Source organism: Pterocles gutturalis, unplaced genomic scaffold (genome assembly GCF_000699245.1).
Source record: "Pterocles gutturalis isolate BGI_N339 unplaced genomic scaffold, ASM69924v1 scaffold49802, whole genome shotgun sequence".
Taxonomy (NCBI): domain Eukaryota; kingdom Metazoa; phylum Chordata; class Aves; order Pterocliformes; family Pteroclidae; genus Pterocles; species Pterocles gutturalis.
The window spans coordinates 4,106-26,542 of record NW_010114679.1 but is presented as its reverse complement, the minus strand read 5'-3'; the positions used below and the strand labels follow the sequence as shown (position 1 = coordinate 26,542).

The 22,437-nt window shown below is 43.3% G+C and overlaps 1 protein-coding gene across 1 annotated transcript; it reads right to left on the bottom strand.

Annotated features, from left to right (window-relative positions):
• Nucleotides 1–517: 517 nt before the first annotated feature.
• Nucleotides 518–11,858, bottom strand: AKAP2 (A kinase (PRKA) anchor protein 2; the record flags this gene model as incomplete). Its single annotated transcript, XM_010074893.1, has 3 exons — nt 9,471–11,858; nt 1,523–1,701; nt 518–556 (listed from the first exon to the last, which is right to left on the bottom strand). Coding segments are annotated over exons 1-3 (2,502 nt in total), but the record flags the coding sequence as incomplete, so codon positions are not given.
• Between the last annotated feature and the right edge of the window lie 10,579 nt (nt 11,859–22,437).

Here is a 22,437-nt window from a genome sequence, read left to right as displayed (position 1 = left end):
CGGCACAGAAGGACAAGGTCAGGTTCACAAAATGTGCTTGGATCCGATTCTCTTCTTCCACAGATGAAAGATTGGTGTGCGGATTCTTTACAGAATACTAGAGGTTCTGACAGTGCTAAATAAACTGTAATCAGACACAAAGGAAAGCCACTGCAGTTTCACTCAGCATCTAAGGATGCTTGGATCCCAGGTTTAGCTTTGCCAGCTAAATGGTAACAGGGCTTGAGAAGTTCTCATTTCACACCTCAGGAATGCTCTAGTCCTGGGCACCAGCTACCATCCCTTTAATTACAACCCTTCCCATGCCAGAAATTGTAACTAGAATCCAAGGGTTAGAAAACCAACCACACAAATATTTTGTTGATGAGAGATAAGAAGGAATATCCCCCACACACATTTGCATCCCTGATTTGATATGAAACAGCACTGGCACACAGCATGAAAATGCAAACTGTAGCAACATGCACTTGGAATCATCATGCAAGGAAAGCAAAAATACATAAACAGTTGGAAGTACCTCAGAAGTAACCTTGCTAGACAGTAATTTACAGGTGTACTGGTAGAAAGGGAAAAGACCAGCATTAGTACATTGAACAAGCATGTTATAACTAGGAAACAAGAACAAAATAAAGAAATGGCAAGAACTGGCACATCCCAGAGTATAAGATTTCAAGCAACTTGGTGCCATTAAAAAAAAAAAAGTGAGACAGTTTGGAGTTTATTTTTAATGACGTTGCTTGGCCAGTCTCAGTCTTGTTTACCATCAGTGCTTGACCAGTATTCTTGCTGCTGCTTTTTCTCTTTTTCTCACCTGTTGAAACCTCTACTATAACACATCCTCTGGTATAATCTGCCACTTTGCCTAAGCGGTGAAGTTCTTCCAACAGCAAATGCGCTTGATTTGCCCACTGTCTCTGAAAGGCAAAACCTGCAAGCCCTGGCCAGAGCGGCAGCCCTGTAGCCACTGAAGCCAGACATAAAACACACGGCGGTGATGCTGAAAGGAGAGGTAGGGTAGATGAAATCACCCTCCTGCCTTTGGGTGTGTCTTATCACAGAATGATAGAATGGTTTGGGCTGGAAGGGACCTTCAAGATCATCCAGTTCCAACCCCCCTGCCATGGGCAGGGACACCTCCCACTAGACCAGGTTGCCCAAAGCCTCATCCAGCCTGGCCTTGAACACCTCCAGGGATGGGGCATCCACAGCTTCTCTGGGCAACCTGTGCCACTGCCTCAACACCCTCACATGAAAAAAATTACTCCTAATCTAAATCTACTCTCTTTCATCTTAAAATATGAGTTGCCTTTGATATTTGCAATGATGCTCTCTCCTCTCCATTGGCCCTCATCCTTCCATTTCAAACACAGTTTCTTACAGTGTGTTAAAATCCTTACACTCCTGCAAGGTGATCTGAGGAAATTCTTGGGAAATAAGTATTTCTCTTGTCTGAATGTTGGTTCTCACGAGTCATGGTCTCTATTGCAGAGCAAAAAAAAGCAAAAAGGAAAAGTGCACTTACACTGCTATCGTCCATCCTTTCTCGTCTCTTAGTTTTGTGTGTTTCATAATCCTCCATGAGGGTCTCCATCAGGTTCTTGGGTCGCTGGGCTCCTGCAGGCTCCTCGGGTGGCGGGTCTGACTGTGAGATGGGGCCTTCTGTGGTGGGGGACGGAGGAGGCTTGATCTTCTCTATCTTTCCTGCAATGACATGAAAAGGAACAGCCCCTTCTAAGCTGAAGGACTCAGAAGTTGTTTCCAAAACATGACAGCTGGAGAAGCATTTTCAGCAGGCTTTGAATGATGAAAGAGTTTGGAATAAAGTTTATGAAACAATATCTGGTAAATCAGGATGGTCATGGGCTTTTAAAACACTCTCACTCTTTCTGAAATGGACTACACCAAAACACTACAAAATGTTTTTATAAACCCTAGAAAAGTTACCAAACAACTCAATGCAAATTTAACCCATGACTCTTATTTAAAGCTGCATCTGCCTGAATTACCCCATTCCCTCCTACAGGACACATTTCAGTGATCTGGAAATGTCTGTAAGGTTCTGAAAAACCTCAAGATGATTTTTTTTCTATACAATGATGACACTACACAACACACAGAATGCCACTGCTGTATGCTGGGGACCACCCACCACACATCCAAGGAAGGGATCTGGTTAGGCCTTGCTGGCTTTTTCTCTTCTTCCAGAGCTTTTTATCTGTTTTGTAAGCATAAAAAGCTTTGGGCAATGAGTTATGGGAGAGCTCAGGAGGTGGACAACCCACACTTCTCTGGGGAGGATAGCCTGTTATTCTCAGCCTGTGTTTCTCATCATCAGGAGCTGACCCAGAGAGAGCCGCCCAGCTTGTCCTGGTGGGAAGAATGAGGACGGTGGCAGGTTGTGGGCGTGGGAATAAGGCGTGGAGGTCCTCAGCTATGACAGGAGAAAGCAATGCTGAACCAAAATCAGCTTCCCTTTTCCATGGCACAGCAGCTCTTGGAAATAAGACTGTTCAATGGACAGGAAAGAAAAAAAGGAGGCAAAAACCCCACCCTAAAACCCTTACAAATAAGCAAAATAACCAGAAGGATCATGCAGATTTTCATGAAACTTCCTGTTGCTGAGACAAATGAAAACCCTGGCTGCTCCTCCAAAAAAGCATCACAACAGTGGCAGCCACTAGAGAGCAGCCTTGAGACCTCCTGTAAGATCCATCAAGATTTATTCTTGAAGGGAAAAGTGAAACCCGAGTCAACACTGCAGAGGTCTTTTACAAGAAATCCCCTTCCTGGGCTTATTTAAGTTCTGAGCAGAATGGAAAAACCCAGCATCACTAGTTTCTTGTTACAGGCTTACCTTAAGCTGGCCAGTGCAATAAAAAGCCTGATGAAGGGTCAGACATCTTGCTGTATTACTTCATTCTTACACTAGTAAGTAACTGCCCTGGACATACGCATGTATTGGCAGGAAGAACCAGGCTGCTTAGATGTCTGCCCACTTTTCCTTTCCCCCAGGGATGCAGACACATCACAGGATGCTCAGACCTATGGATGAGCCTCATGCCTGAAAAGAGCTCCTTCCATTCCACTTCCCGTGGAAAACAATGCAAACTAGGCTTTGGGGATCTGCATTTTAGAAAGGGGATATCTCCAAGCAGATCCATCCTCCCTGGATGGAAGGCCCATCAATTTCCATGTTGCAGCAGCAACCCTGCAGCAACATGCTACTGTTCTGTGCATGCTGGGCAGCGTCACCATGAACAGCAGCACCACAGTTCCCTTTTCACAAATAGAGAAGTCATGGTAGTAGGGAGATTTGCCCACAGCAAAACAGTGGTTTGTTGGCTTTGTATCCACAAGAAATTATGATTACACAAGCATTTTCTCTGTGTAAGTGAATTCCACTGAAACTTGTGAATTCACAGCATCATTTCAACTACTTTCCACAGAGTAGTAAGCATCTCTTTCAAGTTCCTAAAAAAATTTGTGAGAACAGGTAGGCAGGTGAAGGGAGAGACCCTACCAGTGTCAACAGTGGCAGAAGGACCAGCAACTAGCAGAGCCATCAGTGAGGCTGTGCTTAGATGATGGGATGTCTGAGGCTTCAGGGTTCTCAAAAGAACCAGAGAAAAACTCCGTGAACCTGATGCAGACCTCCAGTGCAGCGTAGACCTATTCTGCCACTTCAGACTGTGTTAGAAACGCTGCTGGGTTATTTATTATTTAACCTGTTGGGTTAAAATTATTTCTTCTGGCAGATTTTCATCCAGATGAGGCATTGTTCTCAGGCAGAAGAGTCATTCAGCTTAAAAGCATCATGAGACATGGGGATCACAGGCACTTTCTGCTTCCACAGTCTCATGCCCACACCTGATGCACACAGACACTGCTGGTTGTCCTTGCCCAGATCCAAGATGAGTAATAAAGGATCCGTGCTCTGACTCAAAACAAGGTCACGCTTCTGGGATACCAGCAAAAACTGCAGCCTGATGGTCACACTTGCAAGTTAACAGTAGTCATGAGCAGTGTCTCCACCTCCAGGGGAAGTGGAGTCCCCTGAGGTCACCTTTCCAGCTGTTGCAAGACATCGAGTACAGGTTATAACATCCCAAACCTTCAACTACACATTTACATTTTTCTCCTCTTTCAAAGGGACTTAAAAAATGGTGGCTTCTGTTCTGGTGATGGCTCTCTCCACTTTCTGGCTTCAGGGATCTAGTAGGAAGCTCCTGGCATTTTATTCCTCTGGATTTCCTGTCTCTTGTGCTATCTGGGGCAGGCAGGAGCTGCTCTTATGGAGGATGCTCTTTCTCAGCCCTGGGGAGGGGAAGAAAAAGCTCAGGGAATGGGCAGCTGCTGCTGTGTCCCAGTCTGATGGCTGCAAGACATCGCCTGACCCTTCTCTGCAAAATCAAAGACACTTAAGAGCTGGGGACAAATTAGCTTTCTCCTAACCAAAACCTCTGCAGAGCTCTAGGGAGAAAGAGGGGTTGTGATGGAGACTTATCCACTCCTTGGAGCCTGACAAGTATTCAAGCACTCGCTGCAAGCTGAGGAAGGATGCTCAGATGATTTTCTGCAATATCAAGAAGAAAGAGTGACTGAGGGGAGGCCCTGGGACAACAATCTGAGTCACCACTAAGTAGCCAGTAGGTCCCAAGGGCCATCATGCATTAACTAAGGTACAAAGGAGATGAGAAAGAATGGAGCTTCACACAAGCATGACCAACTATTTTACAGATGCTGTTGGCATTTTTAAAGACATCTATGCAGCAGAGAAAACTTTTCAAAATAAGGTATTTCAGCAAGACATTGTTTCAAGAGACTAGTCTGTTCTAGAGTCAGGGGATAGTTGAAGTACATAAAAAAATGTCCCTCTGGTAATGTGGAGCCTCATTACCACTCCAGGTGACGGGTGGGCTTCTTTAGCCATCTTGAACACCAAGTGAGCAACACAAATATGCAAACACACAAACAACCAAACATTAAAAAAAAATAACCTCTCGAAGATCTCGCTTCATACACATTCTCCACTAGGGAGGGATTAAGAGAGCAAATGACAAATGAGCTGGCTTAGTATGCTGCTAAGGCACTCCTGGAGGTGTTCAGGGGATGAGTGATAAGCACTCCAGATGAATCCTTCAAGAGAATGATGAACTTTGCTTTTTTCATACCAGTGCTTATGAAGAGGCAAGGAAACAGTATCTTCCATAAACTCAAGGGCTTCACTTCTGCTCTAGCCTTTCTTAAAATTCTCATTTTAAAAAGGGGTTCATGTATATGTATTGTACCCGATCCTTATTCTTTACATGTACACAGGGCATTACAAATTTTGTGATGGCCACAAATACTAAAAATATCTTGCCCCAAAGTTTCTGCTTCTCCTCCCGCTGTACAAAAAGTATCTTCAAGCTTCAGGTGAACTTGAGAAGTTTCCTTAGTGTAGGTATTTGCTGGTGAAAAATGCAAGTGGAAAATGGTTTTGAGGCTGAAGTGGCTCCTCTGATGGAGGCTTATGCTCCACAGCTGTCACTCAGGAGAAGAAAGCAATACCACAAACACACATCCCTCACAATGGGATGGAGAGGGATTTGGAGGGGAGAGTTACTTGAAATGTAAAGGTACCTGATCATTTGCATCTCTGAACTGCAACTCTCCCCCTGGGCTTTCACCGTCCACTGAAATTCTCTCTCCTAGTTCATCAACTGAGGACAACAGAAGATGACTGCTTGGTGGGTAGCGCTCCCAGATGTGCGTGCAGATGGGTCTGAGCACCTGCAGACAAGGGCAGGGAGTGTAACGTGCCTTCTGCCTCACCTGGCAATGCTTTGAACCAAGACCCCTCATATAATGATCTTCACACTTCCTCTGATGAATGGGATTACTTGAGTCAGGCACTACAGGAAATTAGACACCAGTTCTTCACAGTCTAAGTACTCATAATAAAAGAAACATGGGAATTGCACCACCAAATGCATACTGGATCCTCTCGTGTCACACAATCATCCTGTTCAAATCAGCTACCAAATAAACAGCCCCACCTGCCCTGCCCAGGATGACGGTTTACCGCCTGCACATTGCAGGACAAAACCACCGGCTTGCTATGCAGCTGCTCAACACCCTGTCCAGTGCAGGCAACACAGGAAACATTCAAACTTAAATACAGCTCCACACATATTTCAGGATCCACAATGACTCTCCAGTTAGCCATGCTGAAGCATTTTTTTCTTTTGTCTTTCTTGGGTTTCCTCATGCAGGAAACCCAGCTTTTTGGTAAAGGAGTTTGTATAGGTTTGTCCCTTCACCTTTCCAGGAGTACCCTGGAGAAGGTCTTGTCTTATGTGTACACAACACATAGTCATTGTTCCACTTAAATTACTCCGTGTCTTGTTCCAGGGACCTAAGATGGGTTAAAAGGCTGGCCCAAACAGCTTTAAAGGATTTGTTAGCAGTACAGAAGTCTCTTACTAGGAACCACGTTGGCTTGTGCTGGGTGGTTGGCAGACACCAAGTTCAGTGTTACTGTCAGTTGTATGAAAGTTGTATGTCAGGGTGGCAAAAACACCCTGTTTGCTATATAAAGTAATTAGCAATTATTTCACACATCTACCCACATGAATTGTGCTAATCTTCCACACTCCATTCAAAATACCAGTTCAGTTCACCACAGTCCTTTTTTGTGGTTTGTGTTTCTTGTTATCCATGTAACAACAGTTCAAAGCAGTACAGTGGGGCAGGAGTAATAAATAACCAAGGACCACCAGGAGTCCTAGTAAAGCCACTCTGCCCAGTCCACACCAAAAAGCAACCTGATAAGTAGGCCATTGTAAATTAAGTTAATTACTGCACCTTCTCAAAACAGTTCTGGTGAGTTCACACTTCCACACTTAAGGATTAGCAACAGATTTTTCAAATTTAGACTTGACCCCCTAATCCTTTTCTGCTGAGGTATCCGGATGTTAAAAGAAGAGTGACAATTCTTTCTCTGGGAAAGGCAATTTGATGACAGAAGTACCTCTGTTTCTTCTATTCATTATTGTGTGTGTGTGTGTGTGTGCGTGTGTGTGTGTGTGTCTGTGTGTGTGTGTGAAACTAGATATTCAGATTACAGTATCAGACATGTTCTACAGCGTATTCCTTACTGTCCCTACCATAGGCAGATTTTCTTTTCTCCTCTGTAAATCACCTCTATAACTGGCTGCAATGAATTTTTACAGCCAGATTTTGTTGCCTTTGCTGAATCACCTTTGGCCTCTTTTTTTTGTAAATATTGAAAAGATGCTGTAAATATTGAAATAAAAGGAAAGTTGCTTCAATCTTCCAACAGATTGCATGGTATCCCTTCTCCCTATTTTTAGGGACACCTGCAAGCGTTAACTGCAACACAGCTGGCTAAAGGGACAGCAAGGATGACACAAATGACACAAATGACACAAGCTGGGGGGGTATGCATGCTGCAACACTAAGCGTGCTGAGCTGATTTCCGCCAGCTGAGAGCTCTGCTGAGCACATTTGCTGTTTAGAAAGCAACGAAAGTAGAAGATTTTAAGAATTACTTTGGCAATGCTCTTTGTGGTTTTTTTTGATCAATGACATCCTTACCCATTGCCACATATTCATCTTTTCCTATAAATTAATTATTTGCCTTGTCACCAGCTATAAACTACAGTAGCTTAAGTCATTGGCTAATAGATTCCAATTTTCTTTCTTGAAGATGTGGCAGCTGGACATTTAAAGGAAACTGTCTGGAATGATTCACTATAAACATAAGTTTATAATTCTCACTGGGACATAATTTACAGTGAACACTTTAACATCAGACACAAAGTAAATGCCTCTTTGTGTAGAGAAATAAGAATGAGAAGCACACTGTTTTCCCAGATGCTCTGTTAAAATAAGCATTAGCATCAGCAGCCCTTCCAACACCACTTGTGAGTAAAAAGCAACCATTATCAGCCTCAGTTCAAGCCCTTGCAGCTACGGATTATGATTTTTTTGAAAGTGATCCCTTCCTTTATACAGGAGTCCTCCCAGCCGAGGTCTTTGCTGCCTTGTCTCTCACATCTTGTCAGACATTGCTCAAAACACCTTTTTTTTATGGAGACTCCCAAAAATGCTGTTCTATAGCAGTAACTAACAACAGCACTTCAAATAAATTATCAACATCTGCTGCATTTTTGGCAAGAAAGACAAGTTAAAATCATCCTCTTTGTAGAAGAAACAAAACCAAGTATTAGCTATTTATGGGCTGTATAACACTCCAAATTCACAATCAGACTGGGTAATGGACTAAATCCAGACCTTATTCAAGCTTGCCACGACTTTCAAAAGAAAGGGATCACCCTGCACAATTTCTGAAAGCATCACTGGCTCAGATTTACATCAGTGGAAATAAGGACACCAAATTAAGTTCTCTGGGTAAAATTAATACTTCTTCACAATGATAACTGTTAATAAAAACTTTTAAGTACTTGCTAAGCATATGCAGGTCTATACTTATAAAAATCACTACACAGAAATAAGCCTGACATGTGTTTCTATTTTTTAAATTAGTTTTTAATGTTATGTTAGAGAAGGCATGACTGCTTGATTTTTTTTGAAAAGGCAAAGAAGGAGAGTGATATGCTGTAAAGGACCCAGAAGACGACCAGTCAGAGAAGGAATTCTACTGAATCTATTTAGCATTTTGTTTGTGATGCCTGTTTAATTCATTAATGAATGACACCAGCTGAAATACATGGCAACTCACAGCTCTGGAGATCTTTTTACCAGACAAACTTCACTAAAACAAGCAAGGAATACCTGAAAACAGAAAGCAAAAAAGACACATACACTAAGAAATCTGATGCAAACCCCCAAAATCTGTAAATGCCCACTACCTTTGCATTTCCTTAATGATGTGCAAGAGAACAGAAAGCCTGTTAAAAATGCTTTGTATGTTTGTCTTTCAAAGCACCACAACACTGCAAAAATTTCTGCTGTCCTTCCTTGTGGTGATCCTAAATTTCACTGGGTGGTCGGAGGAGCAGCACAGCGATGGACACGTCACCCTAGAACATGGCAGGGGATGAACAGAGTACAGGGTTTTCTAATGACAATCATCAGGGTAACTAACTTACTTGGGAAAAATCCCAAACATCCTCAGGCGTGCTCTCAGACAGAAAGTTAGGTTGTCCTATAGAATCACAGAGTGGTTTGGGCTGGAAGGGACCTTAAAGATCATTGAGTTCCAACCGCCTACTTTCCACTAGACCAGGCTGCTCAAAGCCTCATCCAGCCTGGCCTTGGAACACTTCCAGGGATGGGGATGGGTGCCATGCCCTCCTCCTGCCTGCAGTTTCCAGACAGATGAAGTCACAACAACTGTCCAACTGCCTGCAAGACGATGTATTCACACAAAAATGATACAAAACCACATCTGACCTGACCTTTCAGTCACATTTCACTTCCCCACTGATGCTTCAGGCTCTTACCTGGTGCAGTTTTGTAAGACACGGTTCTGGTGGGCATGGGTGGTACGCTCTTTGTCACAGGGCTCGGTGCCATCTGCAGACCTTGCCGTTGCCTCTTCAGCTCCTCTTCTCTTTCCTGGGCAGCTCTGATCTCTTCTTCTATCATTGACAAAGTCCTCTGTTTCCTTGACCGTAACTTGAAAGGTCCCACGGTTGCTTCAGGTTCTTGTGTGGCTAGGATGGAGGCGGTGCTCCTCAGCTCAGCTGCCTCTGAATACTTGCTGAAATAGCTGACTTCATGCCGACTTTCCTCCACAAGGAATGGCTGGCTGGCTGAGTACACAGGCGAAGGCTGCAAATTCTTCCCTTCCCTGAGTCCTGAGTCTTCCTCTTTTGAAGTCTTTGGTAGGGGGTCCCTTTTTTCTTGAACAGGTGAAGAAACCTGGGGTGGCTCAAACATCGGGTTCTGCTGGTCCTTGGAGTCTGGAGCTGGCCTGGTGGTGGCTGGTTGCTCTTTGACTGAGATCAACTTGTCCACTGGCATTTCTTCTTCTTTGCAGTTTGCTTTATCAGCCTGCTCAGCTATGGCTTGTTGGATTGCATTTTGAACCAGCAGGCCAGCATGGTACTCCAGCTGGTCGTCAATCAACATGGAGTCTGCCAAGGCAGAGGACGGCGAGTCACAGCCTGGGTCGCTGAATGACTTGGAGATGCCTTCACCCCTGCATTCCAACGGAGTGTCAGCCTGCGGGGTCTGCGGCAGGGAGAAATCGGCCAATGAATTTTCCTGCAGGGCGCTCATGGTCTCATTGGAGGCACCGCTGTCACTGATGTTATCCATGCTGAAGTCATTGGAAAGGGTCTCCAAGACGGTGGTATCCTGAGACCTGACAGACAAGTCATCCAAACCGGAATCGAGCTCCTCTGGAGGGGAAGAGACGCTACCTGACTTCGGGAACTGGTCTAGCAAGCCCTGTCCATCATCCTTCACCACTGTGAAGACTGCTCTCACACTCGTGAATTCTCCATCCTCTGCCCAGAGTTTTGAGGTCTGTCTGCTTCTGGGGCTATCACTGCATGGTAACCCTCTTACTGGGTCAGCAGTGGTAGTCTGGGCACTTGTATCATCTTCTGAGGTACAGGAGACCTTCTGTGCTTTGACAACAGTGGCATTGTTACCCTCAAGCTGTCCTGTTTGCCCACATGCAGAAACAGGTCTTGTCACGGAGGACAGTGGCTTGTCTACATGAGAGGAATTGAGGCTTTTGTAAAAGGGTTTGATGGAGAACATTTTGGGTGTTCCTGACCGCCTTGGTGGGGCTTGACCCTGTGATGGACATGAATGCTCCATCAGCTGAAACTGCTTTCTGGCAGCTGAGAAGTCAATTTGCTCTGTGACAATATCCTCTTTCTTGACATTGACTGGTTCTGGTGGTACAAAGGAGCAGCTGACTTGTTTGGGGGATGTTGGTGTTGCACCTTGCTGCTGCTGTCTCTCCTTGCGCTCCTTGTACTTCTTGTGGGACTCCAGATGCTCTTCATCCAGTTGATCCTCCAAGGTCTTCTCTTGGGGAGGGTTCCACCATTTGGCGGCAATGTTGGGGTTTTTCTTGACAGCCTGGCTTTTAATGAGTTCCCGTCTTTCCCTTTCAAGTTCCATCATTTCCTCTGATGGTCTCACTTTCCGGACCCTGTATTTTTCTTTCTCTTCTTCATCTTCAAAGAGCTTTGAGGGCTTTTTTTCTTCATGGAAGGCTCGTAGTTCAAACTTAGCCTCTTTCTTAAGGGTTGTAAGAGTTGCTTCTCCATCCTTAGAGGATCTTCTAGAACTGTTCGAAGAAGCAGGACTTCCTGGAACCTTCAGACTCTCCCTAGTGTCTTCTTTCAGTCCACCCAAGGAATGGCCATTAGATTTCAGGTTCTCATCTGTTATGTTAGCTTCACATGGTTCAACTGCCAAGGGTGACTGCTTGTTGCCTGCATTTTCTTCCCTTTCACTGCGTACTGAATCATTACTGACGTTAACAGATGCTCCTGAGCCATCCATAATGGAGACTGCACTTGGTTCAGGGGAAGATGTCCCATTAAAGGTATTATCTGCAGCAGAGTCGCAGCAATTTGCCTCCAGAACTTCATCTAGGTATCTGATCTCTTTAGCAACTTCGCTGTCCAGAGATTCGTGCCTGTCCTTAAGTCCATTGTGGCTGGCTGCAGGGGAAAAGAAGTGGGTTGGATTGTCTGCAGGATGTGGTGAAGCCACTGTGGTGATGCTTTTATGTTCAGAAACTGGAACTTCAATTTCCATTTTCTCCTCCTTTGTAGCAAGCACAGCAGCTGGCTCCAAGAAATTGTCACAGTTTTGGCCTCTGTTTTTTCTCAACCTGATGTCATCCTCAGGGATTCTGGAAGTTTTCTAAAATAAAAGAGAACAAAACTATGATGAAGTCCTAAAAACAGCATTTTATTTTTTGCAGAATAAACATCATCTGGAAAGTCAATCCTAGCACTTCTTAAAGCAACCCCTCAGAGTGGGGGAAGGCAAGGCAAATCATTAACACAAAAAATAGAAAGTTACCTTACCATAAGCTGGACAAGGCGCTAAAAGAACCACAAACTTTCCTTTAAGTATCTCCCATCTGCTTACTATCCTCCCTTTGTCATTATTTCATGCCTGTGTCCTAGTTTGCCACTGAAAATGAGCTTTGGATTTCCAAGTTATTAATGACATGGCAGTTTAGGTTCTTCAAAGGTTTGCAGATGCAGCACACAACACCTATCATCCTAGTATTTTAAGAATGCCTTCTACACCTAAAGGAAACCTCATAAAGCTTCTGCAGATTAGAAGTATTACTGCCCCTGTTTTGCAGAAACAGATGCTAACATGCAGGAAGACTAAGTGATTCATCCCAACTTAGGAAAAAGGATGTGGCAACAGCAGGGAATGTTCATTTCTCAGTGGATCAATCCTGGTCATCAAACGCAGGGTAGAACTACATGGTGCTGGACAGACAGGGGGTCTTTCTCCAGCCCACATGGAAACTCACACACCAACTGGACTTGGGAGACAGGAAGTGTTTGCAATTTCCACGGCATGAAGACCACCACAAAGAGCATGACAGGGACCAGAGTCATGGTCTCCTCCCTCCCACTGCTTTGATCTGCAGCGCAGATGCATGTAATTCATATTTCTCCCTGATGAACACTGCCTCTACTCTCAAGGAGGGTATTGAAAGAAACACTATGTTGAGGTATGGGCAGGTTCTACTGGTCAAACAGCTTACTGAACTTCCCATGACTAAAATCTGAAGGAGCTTCTGATTAAGCTGACAATATGCCAAGGAATTTCTCAATAATCCTTCCCTGCTGAAAGGCAAAAAAAAAAAAGAAACACCAAAAGAAAAGGAGCAGCCATTTTCAACACTATTCTTAAAAAAGAACTTGCTAATTCTTGCTAACTCTTCCTAACTCCTGAAAACCAAAAGTGACATATCTATTCACTCTGACTAAAATTTTAAACCACAAACTTGATATCTGAGGTCTCTGTCTCCCTTTCCACATGTGTTTCAACCTGTGGGGCATGGGCTTGGGAGGCAAATGGCCTTGATAAAACCCTGTGAACTCAGTGCCCAAAGAACAAGTGCATCATTGTCTGCTAGTTACCTCTGCCCTTGCTGTCCCTGATTCTGCATGCTATTAATACACACTGCAGCAGAAGATGATCATTTAGGAGCACAATGGCACTTCCCAGTGACCTGAACAATCACATTGCCTCTGGGTTTATATAGGCAGTAAAACACATTTCACACAACTTAAGGAATTACAGCCAGCCAGCCAGAAAGGGCTCTCTTTTAAAAGCACTTTGAAAGAGTTTTCTGTTTAATTATGTACCTGTACACAGTTGAAGACAATGCTGGCTTCAGCCATTAGATATTTTCTTCTTAATTTGCTTAAACATCGGGAAGAACCTTTGAAAAAAAACAACCTGCTTTTGTCTATGTATTTTACTTGACATACTTCACTGGTTCTACTTGCGTTTCACTTCCTGTTGAACCTAGAAATTCTCCAGATAAAGTTTCTAGCGGTGCTTTTCTTAAAGCATATTACATTTTTTCACCATTTAAATACCTAAATATGGCAAGTTTCTTCTTTAGTCCTATTAAGAATATATTAAAGAAATCAGATGTTCTGCAAACAAATACAGAACAAACAGTATAAAAAGTCCTTACTTTTTGAGTGACACAGCAGGAATTTTTTTAAGAAGCAGCTTTCTTTTAACCTGAAAGGGTAAAAATTGCTCTTGATTTGCCTGCAGACCTCCAGGTATCATGACACAATGGGTACTCAGGTAACAGGACTAAGACTGCAATAGCTTTCTGATATTTGGAGTTAAATCTCCCCTGCCTGACTTGCTGGTGCAAAACAAGGGATGTTGCTACCCGGAGCAGTCTGTGCAAAGGGACGTGTCAGGGCAGGACTGCTTGCTGTCCTCTTTCACACAAACCAAGAGTCTGCCGTCACTCTCCTGCTAACATTTGCTGTTAATCAGACAGATCAAAGCCACTAGTGCCATTGGTAGCTAACTGCGTGTCCTCTATAGCCGCAAGAACACATCTTCAATGGATGCAGAAAATCAGGTAACAAAGCTGTGCACCTATCCCAGCCACTGAAACAGACCTCCCTGCAGAGCCAAACCAGAGCTGAAGGTCTCCTCAGTCCTCAAGGTCCCCCCAGTCCTGTTCTTCTAGTACCTCTGTACCATGGAGCTGGGAATATGTCCCTGATTGTCCCAGAAACCCCTCCACACACACACACTAAAGCACGTCTACTTCCATCACTGCTTTAACGTATGAACCATTTCAGATCATATCACATTTGGGTATTCAAATTAAGGAACAGAAACACAGGCACCATATTTTAGCAATTTCTTAATGAGTAAGAGCCCATCCTCTCATCATAGCTGCAATCCACAGCTCACAACTAAGGCATACACACGTAACTGTTTAATCAGGGCACACATTTATGGAAGTGCATGTGTCTGTGCGATTAGTGTGGCACATGTAATCATGCAGTAAGACAGACAATTATGCTGTAAAACTGTATGGGGATACATTGCTACTTATGGTAGGGAGCCTTTCTTTGCTGGGGATTAGTAACTGAGCAAGGAGAAGGGCTCCCAGCAGAGCAGAGAAACCAGGGAGAAACACCAGAGAAAGATAAAAAATATGATCAAAAAAACCACACACAGTTTTTCCCTTCACACATTCCGGCAGAATGTGGGGACAGTTTCATGAGGTCATGGCAATAAGAGTATGCTCCAGACACTCCTGTGAGGAGCAGAAGTCAATCTACCAATGAATTACCTGAAGACAATAACTGAGAACATCATAAGGATGGAAGCAGCTGACAAAACAAAGCTTTTCAAGACTGTCCAAGCCACAGAGCCTGTCCAGGATAACCAGCTGGGTCTGGGAAAATGGCACATGTTGGGATGACAACACTGTGGTTGGGAGGACCCTTGGAGGAGGAGGAGGGCGATGGGATGCACACAGACCCCCTGCCCCAGATGTTTGGCAGAAGGAGGAGAGCTTGCCAGGGGGCTGCTTTTGCTCCTTGGAGATAAACATGTATCAACAGCTTTGTATTTTCCACTACAAGGAGGAGGCTTTACAAAGCCTGCAGGATTACAAAGGGCTTGTAAATGGGAAAAGGGCTTCATTGAATCCTAATTGCAGTCAGCAATACAGCACTCACAGTGATTCCCATACACTGCTCACCTAGTCATGGATTTTCCAGAAGTTACTGTTACATTTACACAGTCTCTGAATGTGCATTCATTTCTGTTTAAGTCAAGATGCAACTGGGTAATTAGTGCTATTTCTACAATGCTGCTGCACTTTAGTAAACTGCAGTTATTAGCAGCTTAGAGAATTATTAGCATATTTCCTCCTTGGTTGAATTCTTCATCTACAAAAGTGTAAGTGTTTGTGCAGTCAGCTCTTTAAGATGGAAAAAAATGTGGGTGTGTTACTAGCAAGATCCAGCAAATAAACTGCCAGTGCCTTCCTTTGTTTGATGCAAACACAAAATGCATATGACAATAAGTGGGAGGCAATCCTTCTGAGCCACACTGACATTCTTCTGAAGAAACAGTGGTGGTGGGGGGAGACAAGAAAAGATTAAACAACTAAAAGCATTTCATGGTTTAAAAAATCTAAAACAATTTCCTCATTGGAGGCTTCTACCAATCACTCCAAATTTCAGGACAGCTTCTGATGTTGGTTTCTTGGCATCATTACCATTGTTGACTTTCCATTTCTTTAGGTTTCATCTTCCTTCAGAGGTGTCCTGTATTAAACCTGCTTCTCCTCCCCCTGCCCAATCACCTAACCAATGTTTTGTTAGAATCACAGAATGGTTTGGGTTGGAAGGGACCTTAACAATCATCAAGTTCCAACCCCCCTGCCATGGGCACGGACACCTCTCACTAGGCCAGGTTGCTCAAAGCCTCATCCAGCCTGGCCTTGAACACCTCCAGGGATGGGGCATCCACAACTTCTCTCGTTCAAACCTTTCTCCTCTGCTCTGCGTACTAACTCTTGGGCCTGCCATGCCTCTAACAGTTTCAGTACAACAGCATAAGTTAAAATCACATTTGTGTATGGTTGACTGGCTAATCCACACTCCCAGCTGATGACAATCATCTCCCTCTTCACCCACTGTCTTGGCCTGGCTCTCTGATGTCTCTTTGTAAAGGAGAAGGAACTATATAATGGATGTACTTGGCGGGTTGACTCTAGCAAACCTTTAGGAGAGCAGCTGCTTTCATTAAGCTCATCCTTTTGAAGAACATAGTTACCATATGCATCACAGACAGACCCAGTCCCAAGCACTGCAAAGATACAGAAGCCACCTGCACCTCTGTGCTTCCAGACTGCCACTCTGTCCAGCCAGAAAACCCCTAGCCAACACAGGTATTGCTCCACTCTTGCTAGCAAGTATTTCTTTAGGGAAGCTGTCTTCTGCAGAAAAATGTTACGACATGGAAGTGTTGCTGTTCTTAACAAGCAAATGTTTTGGAAATATGCTGTTTGGCTGAGCTGAGAGAAAACAGCAGCAGAGAAAAACTCTTCAAAAAGATCCTGGAACTGGGGAAGAAAAGGGATGCAGCTGACGGTGCAGGGCTCAAAGAAAGGAAGGGGATTCCTACTCACATTACTTGCAGGAACCATGTATTTTCATTTAAAAAAAAAAGGCCCAAAGACAAAGTGTTGTCTTCTTGCTCCTGTGTGAAAAGGTCCCATTTTTTCCATACAGTATTTTTATACTGACTCCCAAGAGTTTTAAAAATACTGTGAAAGTGTTGTCCAGAAAAAAAAACTACAATTTTTCACTTAATGAAATTGGATACAATTCAAGTTTCATTAAAAAAAAAAAATCCCGAATCCTGTTGACAAACTTTGTTGAAGTTAAGACATCAGGCACATGCTGGCACTACCTTGAATAGTTCCATTCATAATCCTGCTTGTACACAAAATGCAAAACCTGGCATGTTTCTCTCACAGTGCAGTACACAGTGCCTTCAATACACAGACGGAAACCATTTCCGATGACTAAAATGTGTTAGCGTTGAGTGTCACACAAGTGACATTTTCTGTAAGCAGCTCTTGACACTCTTCAGTGCCTTGTCTGGGGTAGCCAGACAGTACAACAGGCAAATTTTCTTTATGAAAACCTGGTTCATCTCCTTCTAAGCACTTCAGAAATCACAGGCATACAGTCTAAAAATAAATGCAACTTCATAACTACTTCCCCCTAAGAAGCCATGGGGGGCTTTTTTGGAATACAGATAGGAATAAGGGTTGTGGAGATACAGTGCCCAAACAAGTGGCAATTTGGAGAGTTTGCTTTGTGACATTTTCTGAGTGTTTTTCCATGTGTCCCTTTTTTTGCCTGTTTTAGAGAAGGAGTTGTGATTGCATTTGCTCAGAAAGCATGTGAAAGGCTTTGCAATATTCTTTTTCATTCCAGCTGAGGCACAGGCTTCAGCTTCCCCCTGTGATACACTATTAGGCTCTTTCATCAAATTGAAGTCCAATCTTTCTTTTGCAGAGAAAAATGGCTCAAAAATTATGAATACTTTAATAATGAACATATACTGCATAGTAGGCTATTTTAATTATGAGCACGCATTGAATTACACTGGTTTTTTCCAAACATGTCTCTATAATGCCTGTATTTTCTGTGCCCTCAGTCATGAACAGCTGAAGTTTTTCCTGGGCAAGCCACGATCCACCTTTGGAACAACCCTTACTAGTTCTCACTAACTCCAAGGTATGTCAATTGGAATCAATTTTCTACAGGTAGGAAGCTCCCTGATCCTTTATGCCACTTATTTTCTCCTACTCCCTAAAAATACAGATCTGCTCTCTCTGTGAAGAACTTGCAACCCTGATGACTGGACTTCAGCTATTGCTACAGGGGCAACAGAAAACAGATATCTTCCTTCTTTAAATTAAATGCTTGTGCAGCTGTTGTAAAAAACCCAACAACCCAAAAGGCTAACTACTTTTAACAAAGTATTTTAATTCCTGCAAATAACTATAATTGCATGAAGCATCTGCATAGACCAAGTCATTTATACGGAAATGAATATTTGGGGACAAAAGGCTACTAGCTTCTGAATGAAAAGAAATATCACCTCTCATACAGAAAAAACATCACAGGGATTATTAGTGTGACTGTTATATAGCTGGCACTAGCGAAAGCAGTACAGATATTCAAGTGGCATAGACTCAGATACTACAGTGTGTAGGGCTAGTCAGCTTTGCTGTGAAAGCTCTGTTCAGTTCTACAGTAATCAAGATGCAAATCTGAAATTACAGGAAGCTGTGATAAAACTTCCATTCAGAAACTGCAGGACTGTTTGGTACTGCCACCCTTCCCCAACCCCTTTTCTCTCAGCATCCAGATAAGAGGATGCTCTGAAGAGATCCAGAATAGCATTTCACAGACATGGGGAGAACTGGGAGCTCCTAGTAGCCAAGAGATTAGTAAATTGGTGATGATTTCAGGGGCAAGAACCTGCATTGAAAAGACACCAGTCTCTTAAACTCTGCACTGTTGGCTTCTTATAATGTAGGTCAGCCTGAAAGTGCAACTGAATTAGAGCAGTAAAAGCATGCATAAGGAGGCATTTAATCCAGAAAAATGTGTTCTTCTCATCACTCTCATCAGTCCAAATACCACCCCTGATGGTCCTTTCACTTCCAAATTGATTTCTATCTCAAAAGAAAAATGTAGAGTATTATTTCTTCTATCGCTTCACTCAGTTCCCTAGGACAGAATGACAAGGACAGTACACCCTGTGTGAGGGCACTGGAAATAAACCAATTTTAGAGAGGCATCACTAGACTCGAGGTCAATACAAACGTATTAGTGTATTAATCAATCACAACACCACAGATGGTTAGTACTTTTTAACTTTGTTACACACTTTTCCTAAGACTTACTTTTCTGCTGCTTGTCTCTAAAATCTGAAAAAAGAATGAATGCTGCCAACAGATGGGATATTTGATTTACAGAGCATGTGGTGCTAAGTCACTTGAAATGGTAAACATGATCTCCTGAAGCAGTCTCCAATGTTACCTAAGAAAGTGCAACGGTTTGCTGGAGGAAATGAAGAGGACTGCACCCCGCTAACACACAAGGAATTAGAAAATTTTCCACTACCTGGCAGGGAATACACAGTATGATACAATCCTTAAGGAACAGAAGGAGAACTTCTTGAGGCTTTGAGCAACCTGGTCTAGTGGGAGATGTCCCTGCCCATGGCAGGGAGGTTGGAACTAGATGATCTTTAAGGTCCCCTCCAACCCAAACGATTTTGTGATTCTATGACAAGTCACAGCTGATGGTCACAGATGAGGTTCTGTACCATGAACTGTTGCATTTGCAGAGTCCACTTGGATGGGCTCCCCTCAGTTGGTGCTGGCAGATCTGAGCCCAGAGCTCATGGCTCTTTTGTTAGTAGTTAGTTAAGTGAAAGCAGAGAAATCCCAACTGAATAAGGACAGAAAAATGATCAGCTCAACAAAAGTGCCCAGTATAGATACTGAGTTGATCAGAACACGGCTTCTGAATGTAAGCACAAAAAATCACAGTTTCACTAAATCCTGCAGTTGAAATCTGCCCAATACAGGTCGAAGACAGAACAATTGCTCTGCTAAAGCATGATCTAATCTCAGCAGGGAGGGGAAAGGATGCTAAACTAAGCCTTGCTTTTAATACTCTCTAACCCATCTAGGTAATGTCAGCACATAAAGAGTGACCTTTTTTGTCACTCGCATGAAAAACCAAGGAGACAAGGGGATTTCCAAAATTCTTTAGTCTTTTCATCGGCGACAGGGGGGAGGGAGGGGGATGTTCCTGTTCCATCTAAAGAATGGAGCCACAACCCTCTGTAAATGTGAGATCTAGAGAAGAATACTGGCATATTAATAATTTTGGTGCATGAGAAAGGGACCTCCAGAGGAAGTAATTTGGGGTAGGCAGGGGCAGGAGGAAGGCAGTAAATGGAGACAAAAGGTCACGCAGTTCACTCGTTCTCTGAGCAAGTCTTACGGCTGCTAGGAAAACTGTTTCAATACGTTGGAGGAGCCAAGACAAAGCTGCAAAAAGTGCACAAGCAGGCTCTCTGAGATGTTTTAGTATTAAACTAAAGTCTTCTGAAGATACAGATTCTTTCACTGGCTGATACAGTTCTGTAAATCTTTCATAAATGGCGTAAACTGCATTTTCTGAACAAAGATACAGGCTGGAGCTCTTTCACCACTTACTTTCAAGGGCAATATAGAAGGAACTGAATGCTTTAACTGAAGCAAGCACCTACAGACCTTTGCAAACAAAGCCTAAGACGGATTATTTTTCACTTTCTTTCATTTGTCTCCTTCACAAACGACAACTACTGGACATCATACTGCTTTTAACTATTTCCTAAAGCCTAATTAATACTTGCTGCACTTCTAAAGGGCATGGCTGTTCAAGATCTACTGGAGTTTGACAATGAGGGGTGATGCCATAGAGAGGGCTAAAGGAACAAATTATGCTCAGAAATGTGAAAAAAAGGCTAAACGTCTATTTCTCTTTGAGAGCTGAAGAAGGTTAAGAATTATTACCGATGCTTTGCCTCTGTCAGTAGGACTTGTTACAGCTGCTCTCATTCATTACGTTAAGACCCATCACAGCACAATCTCCTTAAACAAAGGTATGCCCAGGTAACTGTGCAGGGTGCAAAGCATCTCACTGCACGGTATCCTGCTCTGCCCAGAGTACAAAAAGCAGGACAATGTTTATTTCACTGCAGGCAATGAGCCTTGGGAGAGTTAGCATTCCTGGGCTGAATCAGCCAGCTGGCTTGAGCGCTCTGTGGATTGCCAGTCTTCCCAGTTTTTCAAGGAAATGGGCTTACTTTAAAGCTAGATATCCCTAAAACTCTCTATAAAAAGAGTGCACATAGTGGCTTAAAAAGGTCCCAGTTTATATTTAGCTTTACCCAAAAAGTGTTTTAGGCTGTCACCTCCAGATTCAGGCAAAAGGAGATCAGTGGAACATTATCAAAAGAAAACTAAGAGGACATTAAGAAAGAGGAAATGTAGCCTAGTCCTAGCTCAAAAATAGCTTCAATTACCTAAGTGGGAAGGGGAGAAATAACTATGGTGATCAAAGGATTTAATCGGAGTCTCTGCCAATAGCTGTGTTATGCACACAAGTGGGGTGAGAAGGCACCTCCAACCAGAGCCTGGCACACAACCTCCCCTAAGTCATGTTCTCCAATGTGTCACCATGCCCACAGCCCATCAGGAAACCACCACACGGAAATGCTTTCACTCCAGTCCCCTTTTCCAGAAACATGTCACGGTGAAAACTGCACTTGGGCTACAAGCTAAAGGTTTTACCCAAGAGACAAAACCTTGTAACACTAGTAGACTGCAAGTTTCCTATAAGGGCATGTATGTAATTTAACTTTCTGGATGGTGCATGTAGAAAAATACCTATTCAAAAACACATACTCACATGATAAACTATCACTAAATTATGAGTCCAACGTAGCCAAGATGATCAGGGGACTTTGACACAGCATTTCAACAAACAGACAGCAAATACGTAATATTTAACAGAAAAAGAAGACAGACTACAAGGTCTACAGAACTGTTTTGCTAGGAAGAGGCCAAATGTATACAGTCTCTAAAAAGGAGGATGTTGCCAAATTCTCCACATGCCATTGCTGTCCCCAGGCTATAAATATGACCTACCATATGAGTTAGGCGTTGTGAGCCATTAGCGACTTCATCTAAGCTCTGCTCATAACACAAACTAAGCACTACAGTCATGCCACCATCTCCTGCAGGAGGATATTTCATTGAAAGTGAGACTTGCATAGGATTTTTTTCTAATTGCTTATTTGGGAAAAAGGCAATTGAGAAATCCTGGGGAATAAGAGTTTCCCTTTCAGCACCTACTACTTCCTGTCCCCCTGCTCCTGCTTCCCTCCCCTCTTCTAACCACCAAAGACTCATTATTCCTTTAAGAGCCACTGATTAAATGACCCACAGCACATCTGGACTACATTAGGATATTATTTGATTAAGGCATTCATCACTTGCTCTTTCAGCAAGTGGAGAATTAAGATAATGGTGGGGGAAAATGGTGTTAACTGAACTGGCTATTCCAGCTCAAACTGCTCTGCTTGAAAAGCCCAATTGCTCCACTCCCTCAGTTGTGGATTCTTTTTTTCCCCAATTACCAAAAAAAATGAAATAAACACTGCTTAATTCATTTAATGTTGGCAAGATCATTAACGCCACGTAAGCTGTTACATTAAGGGTTGCTGTCTGTATTTCTCAGACAATTTGCTGTTACAAAATGCTTGCCTGGAGACATTTTAAAACAGTTGTAAAACGGCTCCCCATTAAACTGCAAGCAGCACCCC